This window comes from Leucoraja erinacea, chromosome 12 (genome assembly GCF_028641065.1).
Source record: "Leucoraja erinacea ecotype New England chromosome 12, Leri_hhj_1, whole genome shotgun sequence".
In the NCBI taxonomy this organism is placed as follows: Eukaryota; Metazoa; Chordata; class Chondrichthyes; order Rajiformes; family Rajidae; genus Leucoraja; species Leucoraja erinaceus.
In genome coordinates, this window is record NC_073388.1 from 17,418,710 (window position 1) to 17,446,618 (window position 27,909).

The window sequence follows — 27,909 nt, forward strand, 5'->3', positions numbered from 1 at the left end:
TAAAAATACAACAAATTATCAGTTATATTAGGTAAAACAAATAATAAATGCTGCCGATCGGAACGCCTGTTGAATGTTTAGTAGAGTGTTAAATTTGTTCATGATATATGTATTTTTATTTCTATTTATTTTTAATGCACACTGAATGGACACTGGTTGAGCAACGTTTTTTTTTGTTTCCTCTGGGTATGTGAATACTCAGGAAATGACAATAAAGATATACAATACAATAACGCAAGCCAAAGTACATTGTGCTACTAAGTTGCACTGTCCATAGTAATTTGGTGCCAAGGTGGGGTTGACTGTTCTTAAACCTGGAGATAAGAAATCTCAGGCTCCTATACCTTCTGAGCTATTGTAGCAGCAAGATAACATGGCAAGGGTGGTATTTGTGTTTGTTGATATTGGCTGTCTTCTTGAAGCAGTGCTGTAAATCCCTTTGATGGTAGGAAGATCAAAACACTTGATGACTGGGCCACCACGTTTAGTTTAGAGATAGAGTGGAAACAGCCCCTTCAACCCAGAGTTCACACCCACTATCTGATACACACAAGGGACAATTTAGTTATAACAAGCTAATTAACCTACAACCTGTACATCTTTGGAGTGTGGGAGGAAGCGGAGAACCCGGAGAAAATGCACACAGGACAAGCGCCCGTGGTCAGGATCGAATCCGGGTCTCTAGCACTGTAAAGGCAGCAACTCTACCACTGTGCTGCCTATTCTGTAGACTCCACTTCTCTACATTCCCTTGTTTTTGAGCATTCCCATCACTAAACTAAGCAAAATTGCAACATGGTTTGGTGACGCAACTTAGACATTCATCTAGTCTAAGTGATGCATCATGAAATGAGCATTACTTTTAGCATTATTACGAGTTTGGAGATTTTGTTTACAAATGACATTGCACCAAGTGGCAGCAACTTTGGCCATCCTTCTCATAGTGTCACATTGACCACATTTCGAGTTTTACACACTGGCATGACTTCAAATTGTCTAGAGTGCTTCTCAGCCAATGTCTATTTCCATTTCCAGACTGGCTTCCTCCTCTTTCTTCCAGTACACAAAAGATAATTTTCTACAATTGAATTTACATTGACATTCCCACCTATTAATTTAACATCTCTAGTATACTTGGATACCACGGACATGTGTTCTCCTAAAATTTCTACAATGTAACATGGCCACTAGCATCATCCCATCTGTGGAGATTTCTTCCACTGTTAAAATTCAACATTTCACCAGTTACCCCAGTAGCTCCCAACAAGTTTAGTTTAGAGATAGAGCACGGAAACAGCCCTTCAGCCCACACCGACCAGCGATTTCCACACATTAACACGATTCTACACATTAGAGACAATTTACAATTATACCAAGCCAATTAACCTACAAACCTGTATGTCTTTGGATGGTGGGAGGAAACTGAAGTTCTCGGTGAAAACCCACGCAAGTCACAGGGAGAACGTACAAACCCTGTACAGACTGCACCCGTAATCAGGATTGAACCTGGGTCTCTGGCATTGTAAGGCAGCAATTCTACTGCTGCACCACCATTAAGTGTCCATTAAAGTTAATTGATTATTTTTCTATTCTTTTATTATTTCCCCAAAACTATAATAAATGCTTCTTTATTGAACAAGATAATATCAATCAAGTAAGCAGACCTGGATACGTGTCCCATCTAAATTATATTGATTATTTTTTATTCTAGTTCATTTTGGGAAAACTAAAATCTACCAATGTTATTTGCTGTTATTTACTTTTTCTTTCTGAACTTTCTACAAGTCATCATCTTACCTCCATTGTAAGGTGACCTTTAAAATACTTTATTTTAAAGCTTTCCATACATATTCTATTTTTAAATAATTTGATTTATCTGCTCTATATAAAAATGGTCTTCCAAGTTTGATTTTGCCAACAAATTTTAAATTTTAGACAAAGATGCACTAATAAAGGGGAAAAAAGCAGCATTCTTGTTAAACTTTATTTAATACAACCAGACAACATATTACAGAACTTTTATTTTAAAAAAAACAATTAACATAGATTAGGCATAATGCATTAGGATCAAACTGAATTTCAGTTACTAATTTAACCACTCAAAGGCATAGTTTAATTGTTTAGACTCTCAAACTATCCCAATGTACTCCTTAATTCCCTTTACCCTTTCAACTAACCCAATGACACTTTTAAAGCCTAATGTGTAAATTACTTGAACTGATCTTGCTGAGAAAAAAATATTGCAGCAGTTCTTCCAACACTCAAATATCAACCATGGTCAATTACAACCATGTACACATCTAATTTCTACAAGATTTCATAAACTACTTTCATATACTTTCATTAGCTAATTTCAGGTGGGTTCTCCCTGTCAATTTACACTTTGATCGGCAACATTTTGATATACATACAATTCTGTACTGCAATGAAAGGATGTCTTGATTATCATCTCAAATACATTTATTTTTCTGATAATTTATATTGGACTAACAAATCTGGTCAAATCTGCTGGTCTTGCATAAGGTGCCTTAAAGTGAACACTTTCATCATAATCCATATCCTGGAAGCTACCATCTGTGCACCACGGTCTTATAAGAGCAATGAGTGGCATTATACAGGAACAAAATTAAAACTACCCATTCTGAAAATTATATATTTTGCACCACTACTGAAAATTTGTAAAAAAGATCAATGCTAAACAACTGCAATTAACAATCAGAATTAAAAGGAAAATTACAAACTTGGCACAGTATGCCAGTGGTTTAGAATGGATAAATTGTAGCGCATTACTTTGCACCAAATGACAGCTGTATTTTCTTGCGCAAGAACAGTGATTGAACTGTTTTTGAGTGGTGATTTATGAATTTTATTAAGTAAATTATGACGTAATTTTTTAATTGTTAATTTCTTATTTTTCCAGTCATTTCGCAATCAGAAATTGACCTGGCAAGTAGAACGAAAATGTCCCCCAGAATAAATTCCTCTTGGAAAGGTGCAAGGAAATGTTTATGCAAATACAGGACATTCAAATGCGGGATGGAATATCCAAGTTTTGTTCTTAATAAAGCTGAGCAAGATCAGCATCAGGAAACAAAAGCTTGCTAAACAAAATACATCCCATTTTTAAGCATAACAATGCTACAGAGGACGCTCCTGTTCACCTTGTCACATCATGGAAATATTGTAGTATTAAAACTATGTTCCTGTAGGATTACAGCAATGATTGTAGAACCTATTTTCAAGTGGATTCTTATCATTACAGAAATAAATGGTTATCATCAGTTTAATAACAACTGCTTGATATTAGGACCGAAGCTGTGAGAGATCCAAAATTTATATCAGCAAACAGAAATTCAACTATCCATAACTTGGTTATCACATTATCACACATTATCACACAAAACAACTGAAATTAATTTCATAATCAATGAAAACAATTAGACCGTCCCAGTGAATTTAAAGAAAATGGTCAATTGTGACTGATCTTATATTTAAAATGAAATACTCGGTATTTCAAACTGGAATATTTCCTTGGCAAAAGGGAAAAATACCTGAGAGAATTTCTAAGCTTGGTCAGAACAAAGTAAGGTAATCTTTGTATTGCTCATTGTCTGAGAAGGTAGGATACGAATCTTCAACAAAAAGATGTTTCTTGATTTAGGAAGAAGGTGTTAGAGGTCAGATATCTGTGCCTTATTGCCAAAGTCTATACTTAATTTCCGCATAACCTCAGCATGTTTAAGTCCTTCATTTTCCTTCTTGGTTGAACTATAGTTTTCTTTCACAAACTTAGCAAATGGTGCTAGCTCCCTTTTTGCAGGAGTGGTGTACTTAGAGTTTGATAATAGCTCCATGGACCCTTTGCATATGCCACAAACAAAACGCTGTGTGTCCAGTGACTTGGAGTGTCGGCCAATCCTGTAAAGAAATTACAAGCATGAATACATGGCACAAGTAGCAAAGCTTCTCAATTGCAGCATTTACTTTAATCGTAGATTCATAGAGCTGTACAGCGGACAGGGACCCTATGGCCCATCATGTGCATGCCAAGCCTTTTGTTCTTCCACTCCAACCCATTTGCCTGCATTAGATGCATGTTCCTCATTCCCTTACCTGTTTAAATGCCTGTCTAAATGTATTTTAAACTTGATCAAATTTGACTCCACAACCACATATAACAACGAATTCCAGTTATCAACCACATGAAAAGAAAACTTGTCTGAAATTCCTCTCTCTCACGGGTTGGTTTAAACTAGAATGGTGGGGGTGCAGGGTCAATACAAGACTGAGGCGGGTGAGAAGCTGGATGAAAGGTAAAGGTGATGAAAGAAAGTTCAATCGATAGTAGTGTGGCAGTTCGGAGGCTAGAAGTTGGTACAGAAGCATAAATTCTCACAAAGACTCACATGTTTTTGCATCTGCTACACTGGTAGGTGTATTTGTAATTGATTTGATAAGTGTGACACCGTTGCACCACAGGTAATTCAGGATGGATCAATTTAGATTTGTGCGCATAATGCTTCCAGATTGTTCCATGCCCATCACGAATATTATTAATAAGCCAGGTGGCAGCGTGGCACAGTTCATGAATCAGTGTGTCCCTTAGACGTTCTGCAAAACAATAAAATTAATTTTTCTGGTGAATAATGATAGTTGTTTTAAATGTTTATTCAATTTTTACTAATCCTTATGTTCAGAAGATCCAGAACATAAAACAGTACAGTACAAGTTAAAATAATCCCCTCTTCCAGATCCATATCCCTCCTCTCTCTGACTATTCATGCACCTATCTAAAAGCCTCTTAAACACCTCTACCACATCAGCTTTTACCATAAATCCTGGCAGTGCATTCCAGGCACCCAACACTAAAAATATGCCCCACACAAAGTCTTTTGAGTGCGATTGTGTTTTTTGAAGAGGTAGTCAAGAATGAGGGCAGGATTGTAGACATAATATATATGGACCTCAGTATGGCCTTCGATAACATTCTGAATGGTAGGTTGCTTTGATATCATTCTGCATGGTAGGTTAGATCGCATGGAATTCAGGGTGAGCTAACTAACTGGATACAGAATTGGCTTCAGGTAGGAAGCAGAGGGTGGTGGTGGTGAAAAGATTGGTTATCGGATTTAGGCTTTAGGATTAAAGATGTGCCTCAAGGATTGGTGTGGCCTTATTGCTGTTTGTCATCAATGATAACAATCTGGATGAGAATGCACGGCATAATTAGCAAGTTTACAGATGACACTTTAATACTTGTATATTGTCAAGGTCTATCAAGTAAAATTGTACAAGGAAGCAATCCAGATCGAATGGGGAAAATAAGGAAATTTAAAATGAATGCTGTTGTCAGTAAAAAAGTAAAAAAAAAGGTAAACCTAATGAAACCCAAAAACTGTGCAGAAAGACATTAGAAAGGGATTGGTTTACTGACTGCTAATGATGTAGATCTGTCAATGGAGTTTTAAAACTTACTTTTAAGGCATGTAAACTAAATCAAAAAGGCACATTTGTCCAATTATATATTGTTTTCTTCTTACCAGCCGAATCGCACACCTTCTCTGATAATTCAATTCTAGCATACCGAAGCAAACTTTCATCCTTTTTCAGTCCAGTGATGCAATATCCAGCTGTTTTTGTCATTTTTTTATTCCACTTGATTTCCAGCTTCTCTGGAAGCTGCAAATTGTACAACAGAAAGCCAATCACATTTGAATCAGCAGTATCTCATTGCATGGCTAGCCAATAATTGATTAATAAAGTTTTACCTTCTGTTGAAAGACAGTTTTATTGTATAAATTATAGAGTTCCTGTGTTAATTGTTCCCGGTTTTGCTTGAAATTCCTTACATATTTTGATGAGCTCAGAATCAGGTCCTGAAGGAAACAACCAGGTACTTTGCATCTAATTAGAAGGAAAATGGACACTTTAATGAACATAACCAGAGAGGGACAAAACAGTGCCAGAAATGTGTTCTAAAAACTGTTCTTCGATTAGACAGAAAATATCACAAAGAAAAGTATTTGACAAGTTTAAATCTGGAGATAAATTAATAATAATTATTGCATTTCGCCAGACTATATATTAAGAACAAAAAAAACACCCTGTTTATTATGGAACTTTTCACAGTCTGAGACTGTCGTACATCAACAGCCGTTTGGCCCTTGATCTATAATCCCAAAGATTAGTTACAGACTTGACAGTATCTGCAAAAAGGGAATTCATCTGTCGCAGCATCCTCAGCTGTCTGGTATAAGAGTTAATGCATATATCCCACAATGTCTTCAATAAAATATCTGCAAATGTACACTTCAAAATACTAGAGCATCTCTCAATATTACCTCTAAAAATACTCTGGTCTCTAGAACCAAGAGATCGCGGTTTCATATCAATACCCCAGAGTGGGTGAGCAAGATAAGAAAGAAGCATTCAAACTGAATATTAATAGAGAGTGAGGGGAAATGAATGTATGGTGACAGATGTGAAATTGAGATTTTTTTTTTAAACTGCAGATAAAAAGGGAAAATGCTGCACAATGCAAAAAAAAAATTAAAGAGTGTATTCTTAGAAAATCAAAAGCATAAAAACGAATAGGTGAGGGACAAGGCAGAACCTCCAACGAGCAAAGTAGGAAAGAAATTATTAGAGCTAGGCAGGAATACAAAAACAATCTAGAAATTATAGGAGAAAATCTTAGAGCTAGAAAGAAATAAGAATTTATGTTAGAAAACATGTTGAAAGTCGACAGATTCAAATCATATGGGTGAGCTTAGTATAAACATGAGTAAATTAACCAAATTAGGCATCAAAGCTGGATGGCAAGCCATTAGAGTGGGTTGCACATGTAAGGGATAGAGGTATTAGGAAGGTGCAGGGATTCTCAGTGGAAGGGGAAAGGATAAAAGAGCAGATATTCAAGTGAGTACAGGCACAGGAAGCAAATGGCACATGAAAAATGAAATAAAAGCATCTCACTTTGCTCAATGTCGTACCACGATGTCCGATCAACTTCTCAGATCGAGAGTTAAGAATGAGATAGGAAGGACAGAAAGTAATAATGGAAATAATTAGAGCAAAATTTATCTAGTTACTTACAGTCGCTGAACTCCACGTTGGGATTGGGACTCAGAATAACTTGAAGTGTTGAAGGCTGGTACTTGGTTTACTGATGTAGAATCAGATAGTATACTTTTCTTTGGTTTAGTTGGTTGGATAAAGACTGGAACAAAACTCTCATCTTCAGTTAAATGCTTGATTCCTTGAATTTTACTTTTTGTTTTTCGCTTCACTGGCTCTAAACAAAAGTATAATAATGAATATGAATGTCACACACAAAATAAACAATTTCTACCCATTAAATTCAGATATTTTGCAGCTCTTAGAATATAAACTCATTTCTCTGCATTTTTCAACATACCAGTACCCAGGCTATGACAGGATCCATCAGATTCATTCATGTCCTTTCAAGGAGAAAATCTGCCATTATGGCCTAATCCTACCTTTACATGACCCAAGACGCATCCCATGTGGTTACTGAAATGATCTATCATGGCATTACTGCCTTTTTTTATACACAGAAATAATAAATGCAGATAGACCACGTGGCATTAACCTAAACACCAAATTCAGACAACAAAGTCACTTCTCACACAGTTGAATTGAAAAGTCGTTTTCATGTACTTGATGGGATAGGGGTCTATTCTGATAGAACTGTCCACAGATTAGTCATGCATCAGCCTGACAAAGTTATACTCACAGAATTATTGCTTAGAGCCAAACGTTTCCACCCCATTGCCACCAATTATGTCCTACCCATCAATAGGACAGACTCAACCACACAGTGATTTACAAGTGGGATGTCTTCAAAAATCAACTCCAGACTCAATGAAGGGTCATGGCACCAGGTCAAACATAAGCAAATAAACATTCTTCGGATTATCACGTTCTGTCATTTGAGCTGGCAAATCAGAGCTCCTCTGATATAGATCAAAGCTTGGAAGAAGCACAGGAGCATTGTAGAAAAAATGCAAAACCTTCCCTGGCAACAGCAGTGGTGCCCGACGATTGGTGGAGTGCTAAATTGCATTGATTATTTGAAAAGGGAGGATAATTTAATGAAAGGGCGGTTAGTAAAACTTCAGCGGCAGGTAAAAATCAAAATCATAGAGTATAAACATTTAAGGTAATGAAGTGGAACAAGTGGTATTAATCTATGAACAACAGTGAAATTGATATATAGACGGAATTCACAGATAACAGACAAACCGCGAAAAAAAGTTCTGAAGGATACCAAATTAGGTTAAAAGGTAGTTACCACAAGCAGTACAACAAAGCAGACCAGGCTCAAAACACATAAAAGCCTACGTTGATTATACAATAACACCAGCAGAGGATACAGTTGTCAGATAATCAGTTTAAGTGCAGCAAATGGCAATCAAATCAAATACATTCAGACACATCAAGGCCGTTGGGCGGGCGGCGCGACTCTCGTCAGCAGCGGCCTCTGCAGCCCTTCTGCGTTTTTATTATTTTTTGTCTATGTTTTTATGTAGTTTTTGTTATTTTTTGTTGGGGTGTGTGTGTGGGGGGGTGGGGTGGGGTGGGAGGAAGGGTGTAATTTTAAATCTCTCCCTGCACGGGAGACCCGACCTTTTCTTTGTCGGGTCTCCGTTGTCGTTGGGGCTGCAACGAGGAGCGGCCTCCAACAGGAAGACCGGGGGCTCTGGTGCCGACTACTCACCTCACCGTTGCTGAGCTGGCCGAGTCCAGAGCGGGTGGAGCGGTGGTGGAGCGCTGCTGCGGCCCGACCTCCGGAGATTCGGAGGCTGCAACTGCGGGTCTGGCGGACGGCGGCACCGGGAGCCCGCGGGTCCCTGGAGGGAGACCGCTTTTCAGGGCTCCCGCAACGGCGACTTCTCCCGCCCGAGTTGCGGGGTCGAAGAGCTCCTTGAGCAGAGCCTTACAGCACCGCCCCGCGCGGCTTGGAATGGCTGCGGGACTCTGCGAGCGCACGCCGGGGGCTCTAACATCAAGAACCCGGTGTGCGACCTTGCATCACCCGGCGTGGCTTTAATGGCCGCGGGACAATCGCCATCGCCAGCCGGGGGCTTTGACTTTGACATCGGAGGGGGGGGGGTGAGTGCAGTGGAGAGATAAGTTTTTTTGGCCTTCCATCACAGCAATGTGATGGATGGTTATGTAAATTATGTTGTCTTGGGTCTATTTGTTTGTAATGTATGGCTGCAGAAACGTCATTTCGTTTGGACCTCAAGGGGTCCAAATGACAATAAATTGTATCTTATCTTATCTTGTATCTTATCTTGTTCACGAACACTCAAAGAACAATAAATGTAATAGACAGAGATATTAAAGTACAGCTAAATAGGAAGCCAATAAAGGAAGCAAATGGGTACATAGGCCTTGACATTACAGACATACCAAACAATCATAAAAATCTGAAGGGAAAGAGCAAGGGATAGTCCATGCAATGGATAACTTTAATCTTGAACTTGTCATGGTTAACTCATGGCCTCTCTATTCAAGGTCAGCCTGATAAGGAAATAAGGAAAAAGGAATATAAGGAATAAGTAAAGCAGCTAAGGAAAAAGTATTAGATTTGCAGACCTATGGGGTTTACTGTGAACATACCCAAGAACACATGACAATTTAACAATTGCCACTTTAACTCCAATGTTGACTGTCCTGAGCAAGATATTATATAATGTTACACATCAGAGGCAGTAGATAGTGTTCTCAGAAAAGTGCATGCAGGTTTTCACAAAATATTGCTGCACAGTCTAGATATTTATTCTGCATAATGTAATAAAACACTTAGGACGACAAGGGCATGAACTTCAAAGACTGAGACTTTAACCGCATTCATCAGACTGGAATGCAATTGCATTAATAAACATGCACAAACTTGGAGGATGTGCCATCAGCTAGGATGGCAGAACAAAGAAGGACATCCAACAGAGAATAAAAACCATGAATTTCTCCATGAGCTTAAACGTGGTCTGGAAATTAAGATGGTACAGCACTAACCTAACTCAAGATAGCATAGTTACATCATTTCTGTAGCTCAGAATATTGGGGAACAATTGAAGTCATATTATCTTCAATTTGTGCATTTGCTTAAAAAACATCTTTTGGCCAGGTTAATCTCAAATCAAGACTGTTTGAGATAGATTGATAGTTATTCAGATGGATTACCAGGATAGCAGTAAAAAAGACTATATTCAAAAAATCAAAACATGTCGCGACCTTTGAGGGTTTCAATTTTATTGATATATTGGTAGCTGGTGGCCAGCTGGTAAATAACTGAAATAAATGAGAACACTCACCAGTAACAGGCATTCTTTTTCCTTTCAAGTTACCAGAAGTTGCAGCTGGTGTTCTTTGGGTGATACACTTTATCCTATCGATTAGAGACTCAAATTCATCACTTGATGTATCAGATGTATTTGAGATTTTATTCAATACCTCGGAATGCACAGGATAAGATAGGGTATTTTTTCTGTCACAAGTGTGAGGATTAGATTGCTCAGATTTTTTTCTCCATTTGTCCAGGGTCAGACTTCTCGGTTTAGTATCAATAACAAAATCAGTTACACTGTTGTTCAACACTGGCGACATTGATCTTGTTACAGAGGATGTACTGTACACTTGCTCCAGGGTAGATTCATTTGCTGACTCAAGGTTTTGACATGTTGATTCATGTCGTTCTAGCAGAGAAGTGAAAATATTTAAATTAAATTAAATTAAAATTAAATAAAATACAATTTTTAAGTAATAAGCAAACGGTGCTGGCTCGAAGGGCCAAATGGCCTACTCCTGTACCTATTGTCTATTGTCAAATGCAAACATTTTTTTCCCCCAAATACTACACTTTTCCACAATATGTTGTTCAAATACTTCTCAGTAACGTAGGAACAAATGAACCTAAAACAAAACCCAATTTTTAAAAAAAAGATATAGGTGATGAGACACTTGTCAGAAACGTACTAAGGAATTGTAAGGGTAAAAATACCCTAATGGGACTAATCTACAGGCCCCCAAACAGTAGCCTGGACATAGGGTGCAAGTTGAATCAGGAGTTCAAATTGGCATGTAGCAAAAGTAATGTTGTGGTTGTTATGGGAGATTTCAACATGCAGGTAGACTGGGAAAATCAGGTTGGTACTGGGACTTTGTAGAGTGCCTTCGTGATGGATTCTTAGAACAGCTTGTATTGGAACCTACCAGACAGAAGGCAATTCTGGATTTAGTGTTATGTAAAGAACCGGATTTGATAAAGGACCTCGAGATTAAGGAGCCATTAGGAGGCAGTAACCATAATATGGTCAGGTTTAATCTACAATTGGAGAGGGAGAAGCGTAGATCGGAGGTGTCAGTGTCACAGTTGAATAAAGGGGACTATGGGGCCACGAGGGAGGATTTGGCCAAAGTTGACTGGAAAGATACACTAGCAGGGATGAAAGTGGAACAAAATTGGCAGGTATTTCTAGGAATAATACAGAAGGTGCAGGATCAGTTAATTCCTAGGAGGAAGAAAGATTCCAAGGGGAGAAAGGGACAACCATGGCTGACAATGGACGTCAGGGACAGCATAAAAATTAAAGCGAAGAAGTACAACGTAGCAAAGATGAGCGGGAAGCAAGAGATAATGTTTAAAGAACAACAGAAGAAACCAAAAAGACAATACGGGAAGAAAAGGTACGAGGGGCAGCTAGCCAAGAATTTAAAGCAGGATAGTAAAAGCTTCTTTCGGTATGTGAAGAGGAAAAAATTAGTTAAGACCAAAGTTGGACCCTTGAAGACCGAAAAAGGCGAATTTATTAAGGGGAACAAGGAAATGGCAGATGAGTTGAACAGGTACTTTGGATCTGTCTTCACTAAGGAGGACACAAACAATCTTCCTGATATAGTAGTGGCCAAAGGATCTGGGGTACCGGAGGAACTGAAGGAAATCCACATTAGGCAGGAAATGGTGTTGGATAGACCGATGGGACTGAATGCTGATAAATCCCCAGGGCCTGATGGTCTGCATCCCAGGGTACTTAAGGAAGTGGCTCTAGAAATTGTGGATGCATTGGTGATAATTTTTCAATGTTCTATAGACTCAGGATCAGTTCCTGTGGATTGGAGGGTAGCTAATGTTATCCCACGTTTTAAGAAAGGCGGGAGAGAGAAAACAGGGAATTATAGACCAGTTAGTCTGATGGTGGTGGGGAAGATGCTGGAGTCAATTATAAAAGATGAGATAGCCGAACATTTGGATAGCAGTAACAGGATCGGTCCGAGTCAGCATGGATTCACGAAGGGGAAATCATGCTTGACTAATCTTATGGAATTTTTTGAAGATGTAACTAGGAAAATGGACAAGGGAGAGCCAGTGGATGTAGCGTACCTGGACTTTCAGAAAGCATTTGATAAGGTCCCACATAGGAGATTAGTGGGGAAAATAAGGGCACATGGTATTTTGGGTGATGACATGGCCAGTGGTTGACAGACAGGAAACAAAGAGTAGGGATTAACAGGCCCCTTTCAGAATGGCAGGCAGTGACTAGTGGGGTACCGCAAGGCTCGGTGCTGGGGCCGCAGTTATTTACAATATACATCAATGATTTGGATGAAGGGATTCAAAGTAACATTAGCAAATTTGAAGATGACACAAAGCTGGGTGGCAGTGTGAACTGCGAGGAGGATGCTATGAGAATGCAGGATGACTTGGACAGGTTGGGGGAGTGGGCAGATGCATGGCAGATGAAGTTTAATGCGGATAAATGTGAGGTTATCCGCTTTGGTAGCAAAAACAGGAAGGCAGATTACTATCTAAACGGAGTCACGTTGGGAAAAGGGGAAGTACAACAGGATCTGGGGGTCCTTGTACATCAGTCTATGAAAGTAAGCATGCAGGTACAGCAGGCAGTGAAGAAATCGAATGGCATGTTATATAATATAACCATATAACAATTACAGCACGGAAACAGGCCATCTCGGCCCTACAAGTCCATGCCGAACAACTTTTTTTTCCCTTAGTCCCACTTGCCTGCACTCATACCATAACCCTCCATTCCCTTCTCATCCATATGCCTATCCAATTTATTTTTTAATGATACCAATGAACCTGCCTCCACCACTTCCACTGGAAGCTCATTCCATACCACTACCACTCTCTGAGTAAAGAAGTTCCCCCTCATATTACCCCTAAACTTCTGTCCCTTAATTCTGAAGTCATGTCCTCTTGTTTAAATCTTCCCTATTCTCAAAGGGAAAAGCTTGTCCACATCAACTCTGTCTATCCCTCTCATCATTTTAAAGACCGCTATCAAGTCCCCCCTTAACCTTCTGCGCTCCAGAGAATAAAGACCTAACTTATTCAACCTATCTCTGTAACTTAGTTGTTGAAACCCAGGCAACATTCTAGTAAATCTCCTCTGTACTCTCTCTATTTTGTTGACATCCTTCCTATAATTGGGCGACCAAAATTGTACACCATACTCCAGATTTGGTCTCACCAATGCCTTGTACAATTTTAACATTACATCCCAGCTTCTATACTCAATGCTCTGATTTATAAAGGCTAGCATACCAAAAGCTTTCTTTACCACCCTATCTATACGAGATTCCACCTTCAAGGAACTATGCACGGTTATACCCAGATCCCTCTGTTCAACTGTATTCTTCAATTCCCTACCATTTACCATGTACGTCCTATTTTGATTTGTCCTGCCAAGGTGTAGCACCTCACATTTATCAGCATTAAACTCCATCTGCCATCTTTCAGCCCATTTTTCCCAAATGGCCTAAATCACTCTGTAGACTTTGGAAATCCTCTTCATTATCCTGCCATGTTGGCCTTTATAACAAGAGGAATCAAATATAGGTGTAAAGAGGTCCTTCTGCAGTTAGCAGAGCCCTAGTGAGACCACACCTGGAGTATTGTGTGCAGTTTTGGTCCCCTAATTTGAGGAAGGACATTCTTGCTACTGAGGGAGTGCAGCGTAGGTTTACAAGGTTAATTCCCGGGATGGCGGGACTGTCATATGCTGAGAGAATGGAGCATCTGGGCTTGCACACTCTGGAGTTTAGAAGGATGAGAGGGAATCTCATTGAAACACATAAGATTGTTAAGGGTTTGGACACGCTAGAAGCAGGAAACATGTTCCCGATGTTGAAACATGTTCCAGAACCAGGGGCTACAGTTTAAGAATAAGGAGTAAGCCATTTAGAACGGAGACGAGGAAAGACTTTTTCTCAGAGAGTGGTGAGTCTGAGGAATTCTCTGCCTCAGTGGGTGGTGGAGGCAGGTTCTCTGGATACTCTCAAGAGAGAACTAGATATGGCTCTTAAAAATAGCGGAGTCAGGGGATATGGGGAGAAGGCAGCAAGGGGGTACTGATTGTGGATGATCAGCCATGATCACATTGAATGGCGGTGCTGGCTCGAAGGGCCGAATGGCCTACTCCTGCACCTATTGTCTCTTGTCTATTCCTTCCTTTTCTTTAAACACCAGAGCTAACCTCTTTGTTCTACTCCAGGTGCCATAAGCCACTATCAATGATGGGGTGGATAGGGTGGAAAAATCTGGTACCCCAGTATCTGCTGTTGGTAGAATCTGTTCAAAGGTAGAACCTGCAGGAGTTGTTATAGATTCTGCAGACCTAAAATATTTATTACGGCATAAGTCATACACGGTGCTAGTGAAGCCTGGGAAACGCAAGAGGAACATGGTAGGAGCTGTGAGATTTCTCTAGCGTTAACATTTGTCCATTCTTCCAAATATTCATCTCCTTACCCCTCGAAGTCTACTAACATTCCTTTTACCAACAGGAAAGTAGTCTACTTTCCACAGACAATAGGTATCAAAATATAAACGCTTGCTCATATACTTCTTTGCAATCAATTACCTAATCAAAGTCACCCCTCAGTACTGTACAAATAGAGTAATAATAAGCACTACTAAGTTAGGCCCAATATATAAAAATAGAGTCACATGCAGATCCAACACCAGCTTTTATCAAATGAATTTTTAATACTCAAATTAGGCTAGAAAATATTGGAATGAGGAATTAGGTATGGGAAGTTTCTATACAACTGTATGGGAGGTAGGGAGATAGGGAGAGCTGCATTTGGTACATGGATAAAAAAAATTAGGTGGCAAAGTAGCATAGCGAGAAGAGCTGCTGCCTCACAGTGCAGAGTTTGCACATTCTCTCTGTGACTGGATTTTCACCAGGTGCTCCAGTTTCAGCTCGCATTTCAAAGAAATATCGTTTAACTGCCATTCTAGATTATTCTCAGTCTAAATGTGAGTAATTAAATTAGGGAGAAGAGTTGGTAAGAAGATGAGGAGAACAAACAAAATGGAAACAAAATAGGTTGAGTGTAAATGCATAGCTGATGGTTGGTGCGGACTTGGTGGGTCAAAGGGCTTGCTTCCATGTGACATCTTTCTCTCAACACATATTATAGCAGAAACATATAGCCTTCCCATTGCTTTTCTTAACAACCAATGTTTCCAGATCAGAGAATTAATCTTAAATCATTAATTTTATCATAAAAATGTTACAACAAAAAGGTGGTCAATTAATCTTGATGGAACATACCAGTTTCCGCACTGCGTTCAGGTTCCACAATGTCCTTTATATCCACTTCATCTAGAGATGAGTCACTTACTATAAAGTATTTAAGGCTGTGTAGAAAATTGTATTACAAAATCGAAATTAAAGGATATAGAAACATAGAAATTAGGTGCAGGAGTAGGCCATTCGGCCCTTCGAGCCTGCACCGCCATTCAATATGATAATGGCTGATCATCCAACTCAGTATCCCGTACCTGCCTTCTCTCCATACCCCCTGATCCCCTTAGCCACAAGGGCCACATCTCACTCCCTCTTAAATATAGCCAATGAAGTGGCCTCAACTACCCTCTGGGGCAGAGAGTTCCAGAGATTCACCACTCTCTGCGTGAAAAAAGTTCTTCTCATCTCGGTTTTAAAGGATTTCCCCTTTTATCCTTAAGCTGTGACCCCTTGTCCTGGACTTCCCTAACATCGGGAACAATCTTCCTGCATCTAGCCTGTCCAACCCCTTAAGAATTTTGCAAGTTTCTATAAGATCCCCTCTCAATCTTCTAAATTCTAGAGAGTATAAACCAAGTCTATCCAGTCTTTCTTCATAAGACAGTCCTGACATCCCAGGAATCAGTCTGGTGAACCGTCTCTGCACTCCCTCTATGGCAATAATGTCCTTCCTCAGATTTGGAGACCAAAACTGTACGCAATACTCCAGGTGTGGTCTCACCAAGACCCTGTACAACTGCAGTAGAACCTCTCTGCTCCTATACTCAAATCCTTTTGCAATGAAAGCTAACATACCATTCGCTTTCTTTACTGCCTGCACCACCTGCATGCCTACCTTCATGACTGGTGTACCATGACACCCAGTCCTCGCTGCATCTCCCCCTTCACCAAGCGGCCACCTTTTAGATAATAGTCTTCTGTCCTGTTTTTGCCACCAAAATGGATAACCTCACATTTATCCACATTATACTGCATCTGCCAAACATTTGCCCACTCACCCAGCCTATCCAAGTCACCCTGCAGTCTCCTAGCATCCTCCTCACAGCTAACACTGCCCCCCAGCTTAGTGTCATCCGCAAACTTGGAGATATTGCCTTCAATTCCCTCATCCAGATCATTAATATATATTGTAAATAGCTTGGGTCCCAGTACTGAGCCTTGGGGTACCCCACTAGTCACTGCCTGCCATTGTGAAAAGGACCCGTTTACTCCTACTACTCTTTGCTTCCTGTTTGCCAGCCAGTTCTCTATCCACATCAATACTGAACCCCCCCATGCCTTGTGCTTTAAGTTTGTATACTAATTTTTTATGTGGGACCTTGTCGAAAGCCTTCTGGAAGTCCAGATACACCACATCCACTGGTTCTCCCAGGGATAACTCACGCTACTAGTTACATCCTCGAAAAATTCTATAAGATTCGTCAGACATGATTTACCTTTCGTAAATCCATGCTGACTTTGTCCAATGATTTCACCACTTTCCAAATGTGCTGCTATCCCATCTTTAATAACTGACTCTAGCAGTTTCCCCACTACCGATGTTAGACTAACTGGTCTGTAATTCCCCATTTTCTCTCTCCCTCCCTTCTTAAAAAGTGGGGTTACGTTTGCTACCCGCCAATCTTCAGAATCTATATGAAATATAGTACCTAAACCTGCAGTGAAATGCCTCAAAGCCAAAATATAACATTACATTTTGATAACGACTGCTAATCATTCATCAAATATCATTTGGCACTGAAGAGATCACAACAGAAAAAAATATATTTTGGGATAAAATTGGAATATGGAGTACACCCATTTTAACAACATACATTTCTATTGCAGGAGACAGAAATTATCTTTCTGTCAAATATGACTTTCTCCAGTCGTCGCTGGATATTGTATTATTTATAGTGATCTGGAATCTCTATTTTCAACTTTCAGAAACTTACCTGTCATCATTGTTCTTCGAAGTTCTGTATTTTTGTGAATTTGAACAGGATTTCTTTGTCAGTGTTAGAACTGATGGAAAGAGATTGTTGGTTAACAAATACACATAGATTTCTTCCTATCGATTTGAATCACATTAAATATTCTAGGATTATAGAAAATCTTTACCTGCAGTTATAACAGATATATCCAAGGATAGCATAATAGTTTAATAAACATTAAACATAAAAGTTTAATACTTGATAACCAATCTTCACGAGGACTTCCGCAGCAACATTTAAAGTTCATTAAAAAATACATCAATGCAATTTTTTGTTTTAGTTCATATTCTGCACCATATATGCCTTACAACTGATATAAATGGGTAGGTTAGTAGTTTGGGAGTTGGAACAGTGAGGAGGACTGTCAAAGTGTACAGCAGGATATAGTTCAACAGCAGAAATGGGTGGAGAAAAGGCAGATGGAGTTTAATCCAAGACATTGTGAGATGTTGCATTTTGGTAGGTCGAATGCAAGAGGCAAAAATATACAATTAATGGTAAGGCCCTAAACAGCATTGATGTTCAGAGGGATCTTAGGGTTCAAGTCCGTAGCTCGCCAAGAGTGGTAACATAATTAGATAGAATGGCAAGAGAGATATGGTATGCTTGCCTTTATCAGTTGGGGTGTTGAGTACAAACATCAGGAAGAGTCAAATTGCAAAGTAGGACTTTGTGTTGGCCACATTTGGAGTATTGTATGCAATCTGGTTGCCCCATAACAGGAAGGATGTGGAGGCTTTAAAGAGGGTACAGAAGAGATTTACCAAAACACTCCCTGCATTAGAGGGTCTTAGCTACAAGCAAAGGTTGTACAAACTTGGATTGTTTTCTCAAGAACATTAGAGGTTGGGGTATATACAGTGCCCTCCATAATGTTTGGACAAAGACCCATCATTTAGTTATTTGCCTCTGTACTCCCCAATTTTAAAATTGCAATAGAAAAAACGACACGTGGTTAAAGTGCACAATGTCAGATTTTATTAAAGGCCATTTTTATACATTTTGGTTTCACCATGTAGAAATTACAGCTGCGTTTATACATAGTCCCCCCCCCATTTCAGGGCACCATAATCTTAGGGACACGTGGTTTCAGATGCATTTGTAATTGCTCAGGTGTGTTTAATTATCTCCTTAATACAGGTATAAGAGAGCTCTCAGCACCTAGTCTTTCCTCCAGTCTTTCCATCACCTTTGGAAACTTGTATTGCTGTTTATCAATACGAGGACCAAAGTTGTGCCAATGAAAGTCAAAGAAGCCATTATGAGACTGAGAAACAAGAATAAAACTGTTAGAGGCATCAGCTAAACCTTAGGCTTATCAAAATCAATTGTTGGGAACATCATTAAGAACAGAGCACTGGTGAGCTTACTGATCGCAAAGGGACTAGCAGTCAAAGGAAGACCTCCACAGCTGATGACAGAAGAATTCTCTCTATAATAAAGAAAAATCCCCAAATACCTGTTCAACAGATCAGAAACGCTCCTCAGGTGTGGATTTGTCAATGTCTACTGTCTGCAAAAGACTTCATGAACAGAAATACAGAGGCTACACTGCCAGATGCAAACCACTGGTTAGCCGCAAAAATAGGATGACCAGGTTACAGTTTGCCAAGAAGTTCTTAAAAGAGCAACCACAGTTGTGGAAAAAGGTCTTGTGGACAGATGAGACGAAGATTAACTTATATCAGAATGATGGCAAGAGCAAAATATGGAGGAGAGAAGGAATTCCCACCTTTTCTGTGAAACACGGTAGTGGGGGTGTTGTGGCCTAGGCATGTATGGCTGCTGAAGGTACTGGCTCACTTATCTTCATTGATGAGACAACTGCTGATGGTAGTAGCATAATGAATTCTGAAGTGTATAAACACATCCTATCTGCTCAAGTTCAAACAAATGCCTCAAAACTCATTGGTCAGCGATTCATTCTACAGCAAGACAATCATCACAAACATACTGCAAAAGCAACAAAGGAGTTTTTCAAAGCAAAAAAGGACAATTCTTGAGTGGCCAAGTCAATCACACGATCTGAACCCAATTGAGCATGCCTTTTATATGCTGAACAGAAAACTGAAGGGGATTACTCCCCAAAACAATCATAAGCTAAAGATGGCTGCAATACAGGCCTGGCAGAGCATCACCAGAGAAGACATCCAGCAACTGCTGATGTCCATGAATCGCAGACTTCAAGCGGTAATTGCATGCAAAGGATATGCAACAAAATACTAAACATGACTACTTTCATTTACATGACTTTGCTGTGTCCCAAACATTATGGTGCCCTGAAATGGGGGGACTATGTATAAACACTGCTGTAATTTCCACATGGTGAAACCAAAATGTATAAAAATTGCCTTTATTAAAATCTGACAATGTGCACTTTAACCACATTTTCTATTTTTTCTTTAACAAATCTCAAAATGAGGAGCACAGAAGCAAATAAATAAATGATGGGTCTTTGTCCCAAACATTATGGAGGACACGGTGAGTATATAAAATCATAAGAGGCATAGGTAGTGTAAATAATCAGAACCTTTTCCCTCGGGGTACAAATGTCAATGACTAGAGGGCACGGTTTTAAGTTGAGGGGAGTGGGGGGGAAATAAAGATTAAATGAGATATGAGGGACATTTTTTTTTTTAAATATAGAGTGGTGGGTGCCTCTTAACACCCTGCCAGAGGTGATTGCGGAGGTAGATGCAATAGTAACTTTTAAGAAGCTTTTGGATAGGCAAATTGACATGCAGGGAATGGAGGAACGTGGATCACATATAGAAAGAAGGGATTAGTTTTACTAAGCATCCTGTCCAGCACTATTTATGTTCTCTGTTCTGCTGAACATAATTAAATCAGGAGTCGAATTACCCATTTCCAAAACGTACCACCTCATCTGTGAGGTGGTATGCCACCTCATCTTAAATCTTTCCTCATAGCTAAATAGTATCAACCTGCTGAGGCTCAATTTCTATTCCTTGCTATTTTTCTTGTATGCATGATGGTTAAGCCAATTCTCAGTATTCCAGATGCAGTTTAAGGACTATTTTGCGCAAACTATGAAGAGGGTCAAAAACTTCAAATTCCTGGGCGTGCATCTTTCCTGCACCCAGCACACTGATGAAATTATAAAGAATTATCAGCGACTCTACTTCCTGAGAAAATTACGGAGATTCGGCATGTCAAAGAGGATTCTCCTGAACTTCTCCAGGTGCACAGCAGAGTGCATACTGACTGGTTGCATCGTGGCCTGGTTCGGCAACTTGAACGTCCAGGAGCGGAAAAAACTGCAAAAAGGTTGTGACCACTGCCCAGTCCATCACCGGCTTTGACTCCCCACCATCGAAGGGATATATCAAAGTCATTGCCTCAAAAAGGCAGACAACATCATCAAAGACCCACATCATCCTGGCCACACTCTCATTTCACCATTGCCACCGGGAAGGTGGTACAGGAGTCTGAAAATTGTAATGTCCAGGTTCAGGAATAGATTCTTCCCTACAGCCATCAGACTACACGACAACAAATAAGCTCTGAACTGCAACAGACTATAACTATTATTGCACTATATTTGTTATTTACTGAGATTGAGTATGTGTGCATGTGTATACACACACACACTGAACTTTTTTTCTTCACCCGTTATGTACTATGTTTACATATTCTGTTGTGCTGCAGCAAGCAAGAATTTAATTGTCCCATCTGGGCCATAAATGACAATAAAACACACTTGACTTGTCTCTTGTAGTTAATCTCATATTTTTAAAACCAGCATGTTACTGGACTATCTTAATTTCATTAAAATTATGCAAAAGACAATGCCTTAGAATCTATTTCTTGCTCAACTGCATTTTTGTGGCTAGGATTAAGACACTGCTCAAGCATACCCTGGTGTGCTGTTTAAAAGACGATTTTCATTGCTGCCTTTGAAGAGGAAAAGTTAATACATTTAAGATACCACTCACATTTTTCAAAATCTTCATCTCCACTGGAATCCGAACAGATTACAGGGGCACTGACAAAACTGTTGACAAAAAAAAGAAACAAATGTCATTCTCATGCCCCCGGAATAGAATTTATAATACCAAGCAGCACCATTGAATCCTCTCTCTGGTCCATTGTTCTTTTGCATCCTAAAGGATAGCTTAAATTTCTTAAATATATCTGCCATCTTAATAAAGAAGCTCTGTATCCTCTTCATGAGCATTTCAAGGCAGATCAATTATTTGAAATTACCAGAGGAAACTGCTGAACCCCGCATCAAGTCTGTAAAACCAATGAAACTAAAAAATAAGTTGAAACACTATTTCTCTAGTTTTATGAAGATCAAAACAATTAGGAAATTAAAATACCCATGGCTGGAAGCTAATGGTCATGATTTCAATCTATCATGGCTTCAACCTGAACAAAGGTGCTTCTGTAAATTAGTCAATCTGCATTAGTTGGTCTCAATGTTGAAGAAATCACAAGGAGCAGAACATATAACTAAGTATGCATCTCCTACCCTTATTTCTAGCATCTTTGGATACATTCTGAAAATGATCCAGCTTCTTCCATGTCTATCTCCTTCAGGCCAATTTTTGTTTAACAGTTGTCACCCTTTTACCTTGCACTAAGCCTTTAGATGCTTTTGATCTCTCCCTTCTACCTCTTTCCAACCCCCATTGTCTCTCTTCCCAATCCCACCCAAATTTCATGATCTTAAAACCCGTTTACTTGTACCCTTTCCCAATTTCTATATCCTCAGAAGCTGCCTGATCTGCTCAGTATTTCCAGCTGTGTATTTCAGATTCCAGTATTTGTAACATTTATCTTTGTGCTTTATTAAAGCAAATCGTCTTGCATACATTCTCACCTTTTATTGTGGATTCTTGAAGCTCCTCTTGATTTGAAGTCTGAATTTGATGTCTTCTGATGGGTCAAAGCTGAGAGAAATCATAAGAGTAAGCAGTTTCCAGAATTTCTCAGTAAGCAAACTGGATTGGGTAGTTACATCTATTAAATTAATCCAGAAACATTTGCCTTCAGATATGTCATGCACCTTCCTCAGTCAGTCCTTTGCACAGATTCAAAAAGTTATGGGAATTAGTTTACAAATCCATGAATGGATTTGAATGGATAGGGGGAAAGAGCAACGGGCAGTAAAGTGATAATTGGTTGAGAATTATGGCCCTATGGGCTTTACATTTGATATATAATTTATTCCACTTAAAAAGGTACATGTTTCGCTCTACAATTAAATCCTTAGTCACACAAATGCACTCTTTAAACTCAGACAACAACATTTAAATATTTCTGTACACCAAAGGTTTCACACAATGAAGAGACCAATGTCTTGTAGGTACAGTGAGACAGAAATAATGTCTGCCAAAGATTTAGACATTTAAGAATTCCATCCACATGTGATTTCATCATTCATCTCCCTTGGCCCTGTATCCACAAAACATGATAAAGTGTAGGCAGAAGGAAAAATAGAGCCTGTGGATTAATTGAATTATGCTGCACAAACAGTCAGTAATTTATATTTTACAAATACCCACATCCTCAACTACCTACATAAAATTGTCAGACAATTGCACCCTTCTAAAAAAGTAATACTAATGGCATATTCAAGATTTTAAATATTACACATTCTTTTGGGGTTTTCATCAACATATGATAACAAAAAAAAAAGCACTAAGCCACGTGACTAAACTTACAAATCTCATAATTCTCATCACTGGAGTCTGAGGCAACTTCACTTCCTCTGTGGATTTGTGGCTTTCCAGCCCTGTTCTTAGTCACTTTACATTTGCCACGTTCTTCTTGCACATCATCCAGAGAAACCTTTGTGCTTGAATCAGCCTCATCCTCCGAGCTAGAGAGTATCAGCTTGCACACACATGAATCATTGGGACTTGGGCTCTCCCCAGTTTCTGACGGTAGATTTACTGCAACATCTTCACAATAATCTCGCTGCTGCTTGGATTTATCGATTTTTTGCTGAAGCTGTTGAAGCAAAACAGTAGTTTCAAAGATTCAGTAACATAATCATATGTCAAATATACACAGATCTATTTTGCTCGCTCCCTCCTAAATTGAATTCTCATGTTTTCATCTAAATGGTAGTCTCTAAAAGTAGACCAAAGGGAAACCTGTATCCAACTGAGCTATGTAAAAAGCTTATAATTATGGTGCTTTACAACTTGAAAATGAAATCTGAAAAAAAATAATAGAAACTACACATTAGTCTGCAAAAGATTAAATCAACTCAATTTTTCCAAGTCTTAATCAAAGGAATGCAAGTCAACCAAGAAAAAGGAACAAACATGGGTCCAGATTGTGCTTAATTACTTTTAATGAAATGCTAGAGATATAAAGAACTTTATATAAATACTGTACTTCACACCTTTGTCAGTACTGAAAAGGCACAACATTTCCAGCATACAACGAGTGACAGAATTGAAGGAATATTACCACTGGAGATTAAATAATTCATTCGCCTGTTTGTTACATCTAGACTAGAGTTTACATATTTTTTTAAGCAAAGGAGATTCACAGGTAGATATCATCAGTAATCTAACCTGATCCCTTCACCACACTGATACGGTTGATCAAGACAGTGCATCAGCATGTTTCCTTTCCGAGGTGTCTGAGAAGATTCAGCATGTCCACTAGGATCCTTTCAAACTGCAGAAGATGCACTTTAAAAAAGTATTCAGATGGGTGCATCTCATTCTGGTTGTATGGCAAATGCTCTGCTCTTGACTTCCTGATCTGCAGTGTAGTGAATACAGCCCAGTCCACCACAGTCTGGTCATTTCTTGCAGCCAGACCATCTTCATGTGTGTTGCATCAGAAAGGCTGGAAGTATCCTCAATGATGCCCACCACCCTGCTTATTCCCTTTTTTATTTTCTGTTGTCTAGAAGAAACAAGCTCGAAAGCCCAGACATCCATACTTGCAGCTTCTTCTCCATCGTTATCAGATTGTTGAACCAATCACCTCTTTAGTAATCCCTTACAGGATATGCTGCCACGCACTCGCATGCAAGTGGGACAGGCCCTTAACTCTACCTCATTTGGCTATTCAGTTATTGTATTTTAGTTTTTTTTCCCCCACACTACTTCAGATTGCATTACAATTTTTGCAACATTTTGTTGTTTTAGATTCAAGAGTATTCAATTGCCGTATGTACTAAGAACAGAACAATGAAATTGTAGCTGCAGCTTTACTGAAAACTAACACAATCGTATTGTGGAATAATGAAAGTTCATCTACTTCAGGTGAAACAAAAACAGAAAAGCAGTTTTATCTTTGTGTTTTATTGAAGCAGATCGCCTTGCATACATTTGCACCTGGTGAGGCCACTTGTGCAAAGTGCAGGTATATGTTTCCTTCCACAGATATTACAGTACGCTTCAGTATCTTTGACAAAAACCCAGCTTTTGAAATGGATCTTCCCTTGGCCTTTTTTTCTAATGGAAATACAGGTGCGTTTCCACATTTCTACTACTTCAGTGCAGTCCAGGTCTAAAGGCTGCCCTCTTATTTTACACAATTTGAAAAAAAAAAAATCAAACTATCAAATCGCTTAATATCAATACAATACAATCAGTTTTATTCGTCACTTGCACATAAAGTGCAAGTGAAATGAATTTACCAGCAGCGGTACAATGAAAAACATACAAAAACACAATAAAAATTTAACACAAACATCCACCACAGCATTCATCACTGTGGTGGAAGGCAGAAAATTTGGCTAGTCCTCCTCCATTTTCCCCCGTGGTCGGGACCTCAACCCCCCGCAGCCGCCACTGCGGGCTTCCAGATGAGTGAAAGTCAAGGTAAGTCCTGAAACGGTGCCTCCCCCACCGGAGACCGCGGCTTCAAGTTGGTGTAGGCCGCAGGCCGGCCGTCGAAGATTTAAAATCTCCGCCGCGCCGCAGCCAGAAGCACCGCAGACTGCAGGGCCTGCGGTCGGAGCTCCTCTCCAGGGATCCCTGACGAGGGACCCCGCTCCGGATGGTAAGTCCCCGCCCGCGGTAGAAGTTGGCCGCGGGCCGGCGGTGGGAGCTCTTCTTCTCCAGGGTCCCCAACGAGGGATCCCAGGCTGCGGACGCTGCGCCGGCTGGAGCTCCACAGACCGCAGCTTCAGGCTGCCAGCAAACGGAGCGTTCCCCCTCCTCGCCCGCTCCACGCCGAGAGTCCGCGCTGCGCCCGCGGCTGAAGCCCCAGGCGCGTCTCCGGGAAAGGCCACATCGATCCTTGCTGTTAGGCAACGGGGGAGGCAACATGGAAAAAGTCGCCTTTCCGTGGAGTCGTCGACCGAAGCGGTTTCCCCCTTACCCCTCCCCCCCTCCCCACAAAGATACGCTAAAAAAATGTAAAAAGTAGAAAAAAACTGACACGCAGCTGGCAAGGCTGCCGGCTTGCATAATGTAATCGTGTATATTCATGACTTTAAATTAAATGGGTTGCAATAAGATTGATATCATTAGGACTAGATGTTACAATCCCCAAGGTATTTCACTACAATTGACATTTGGTATTCTTGGGGATGACCACTAGGTGATTTTGCTACCAATCAGAAACATCTTCAGTTGTGTATCTCAACGTCACTGGGTGTTTCGGTCTTTTATCACAAGACACCCTCAGTCGAGGCATGCCCACCGCAGGATGATCAGACCTGGGTGTGTGTCTTATGGTTAGCCTCTAGATGGTCATGTGGCAGCCAGACAGCATCTTTTCTCTTCAGGCACAGCCGGTGACTACTCCATTCGGCTTTTTTTCTTCCATCTTCCTATCCACCGCTAACTGTGGCTGGTTGGGCTCTGGACTTGTGTCCGTTGGTGGGACAGTACTTGGTTGAGCTTCGCCTAGGGTGCTGATATCCTGTGGACTGTGGTGGTTAACCTTCCACTGGGCTTTACTCGACAGATTTGGCCTATCTCTTAGAAAGTAATGGCCAATGCGAGGCCCCTCACCAAGCTCTCTCAGGCACTTTTTCCTGCCCTGGTGGATCTTGAGACCCTTCTCTGATGTTATGTTTTCCCAGCCACAGATGAAGCTTCGTAGCTTATGTCCTACCAGTGCTGCTGCTCTGTCAATTGCTGTGCTAGTTGTCTTATTCATAGTTGATTCCTTCCGTAGCAATATAAGGGTGGATCCACAAAGCTGATTACCGATGGAACCTGCTGGCATGAAGAGCTAGCCCATGCCAGCCCCGGTGGGGTCTATTCCCTCCGGTCAGCACTCTCCAGGCCATCACTATGTCTTTCCCTGGTTGTCAGCTGCCCTTTTGCAGTGGTCACTGGTTTGATCCAGATGTTCAGATTGATTAGTAGGACTGGATGTTACAATCCCTATGGTTTTTCACTATAATTGACATTTGGTATTCTTGGGGATGACCACTAGGTCATTTTGCTACCAATCAGACATTTATTACAAGCTACACAAAAATGCTGGAGAAATTCAGCGGGTGCAGCAGCATCTATGGAGTATTTATTACAGTATTTATTACAAGCTGCCTTGATTCCAAGAAATGTGATTAAAAATGGATAAGGATTCACCAAAAGCAATGTTAGCATCAGCTTTACCTCCGTTTCAAGGTCATCCAGATCATCGTATTTGGACCAACCAAGTTGATTAGCCAAGCGCTGGAACAAGTTGCACGTTTCATCCATTCCAAGTCAATGATCAGCTGTAACATCATAGAAAATAGAATATTGAACAGTGCAGCACAAGTACAGGCCCTTGAGTCCAAATCCTCCACATCTTTCCGACAATGCGGCAACCAGAACTACACAGAATACTCGAAATGCAGCCAAATACTCAATGCCTGACCTATGAAAGCAAGCCGTGTAGTTAAAATCAAAACTCCCTAACCAGACCATATTCACACGTATCACATGAAACCAAATGGAGATTATAAAATGTAAATTAACAATGACACTTTCCAAAAGACTTGGTACAGAATCGCACTGCCCTATGTAACTCAAACCATAAATAGATGAAAAAATATTATATCACTATTAATGTGGGAAACAAAAGATGCCTCATGGTCCAAACTTTTTTAGGTTTAGTTTAGAGATACAGCATAGAAATAGGCCCTTCGGCCCACCGAGTTGCGCAGACCAGCAATCCCATAACACTGGCGCTATCCTACACACACTAGTGACAATTTACAGAAGCCAGTTAGAGTCTTAGAGTGATACAATGTAGAAATAGGCCCTTCAGCCCAAATTGCCCACAACGGCCAACATATTGTGCCTTTCGTCCATATCCCTCCAAACCTGTCCTATCCATGTACCTGCATAGGAAGAAACTGTAGATGCTAGTTTAAACCGTAGATAGACACAAAATGCTGGAGTAACTCA

At 40.1% G+C, this 27,909-nt stretch overlaps 1 protein-coding gene across 3 annotated transcripts in view; it reads right to left on the reverse strand.

The window, feature by feature from the left end:
* Positions 1–2,282: 2,282 nt before the first annotated feature.
* gcna (germ cell nuclear acidic peptidase) overlaps positions 2,283–27,909 on the reverse strand; it is a 29,188-nt gene continuing 3,561 nt past the window's right edge. For 2 of the 3 annotated variants that reach the window (XM_055643667.1, XM_055643668.1), the window contains exons 2-13: positions 27,130–27,233; positions 23,251–23,539; positions 22,407–22,476; positions 21,517–21,575; positions 17,522–17,591; positions 15,612–15,697; positions 10,344–10,724; positions 7,096–7,294; positions 5,769–5,904; positions 5,541–5,679; positions 4,407–4,611; positions 2,283–3,918 (exon numbers count right to left, since the gene is read on the reverse strand). In XM_055643667.1, coding sequence (XP_055499642.1) covers positions 3,672–3,918; positions 4,407–4,611; positions 5,541–5,679; positions 5,769–5,904; positions 7,096–7,294; positions 10,344–10,724; positions 15,612–15,697; positions 17,522–17,591; positions 21,517–21,575; positions 22,407–22,476; positions 23,251–23,539; positions 27,130–27,216 — 1,968 coding nt within the window. In that variant the 5' untranslated portion in view covers positions 27,217–27,233 and the 3' untranslated portion in view covers positions 2,283–3,671. The remainder of the gene's footprint in view (positions 3,919–4,406; positions 4,612–5,540; positions 5,680–5,768; positions 5,905–7,095; positions 7,295–10,343; positions 10,725–15,611; positions 15,698–17,521; positions 17,592–21,516; positions 21,576–22,406; positions 22,477–23,250; positions 23,540–27,129; positions 27,234–27,909) is intronic. The other variant, XM_055643669.1, reaches the window with a different exon arrangement.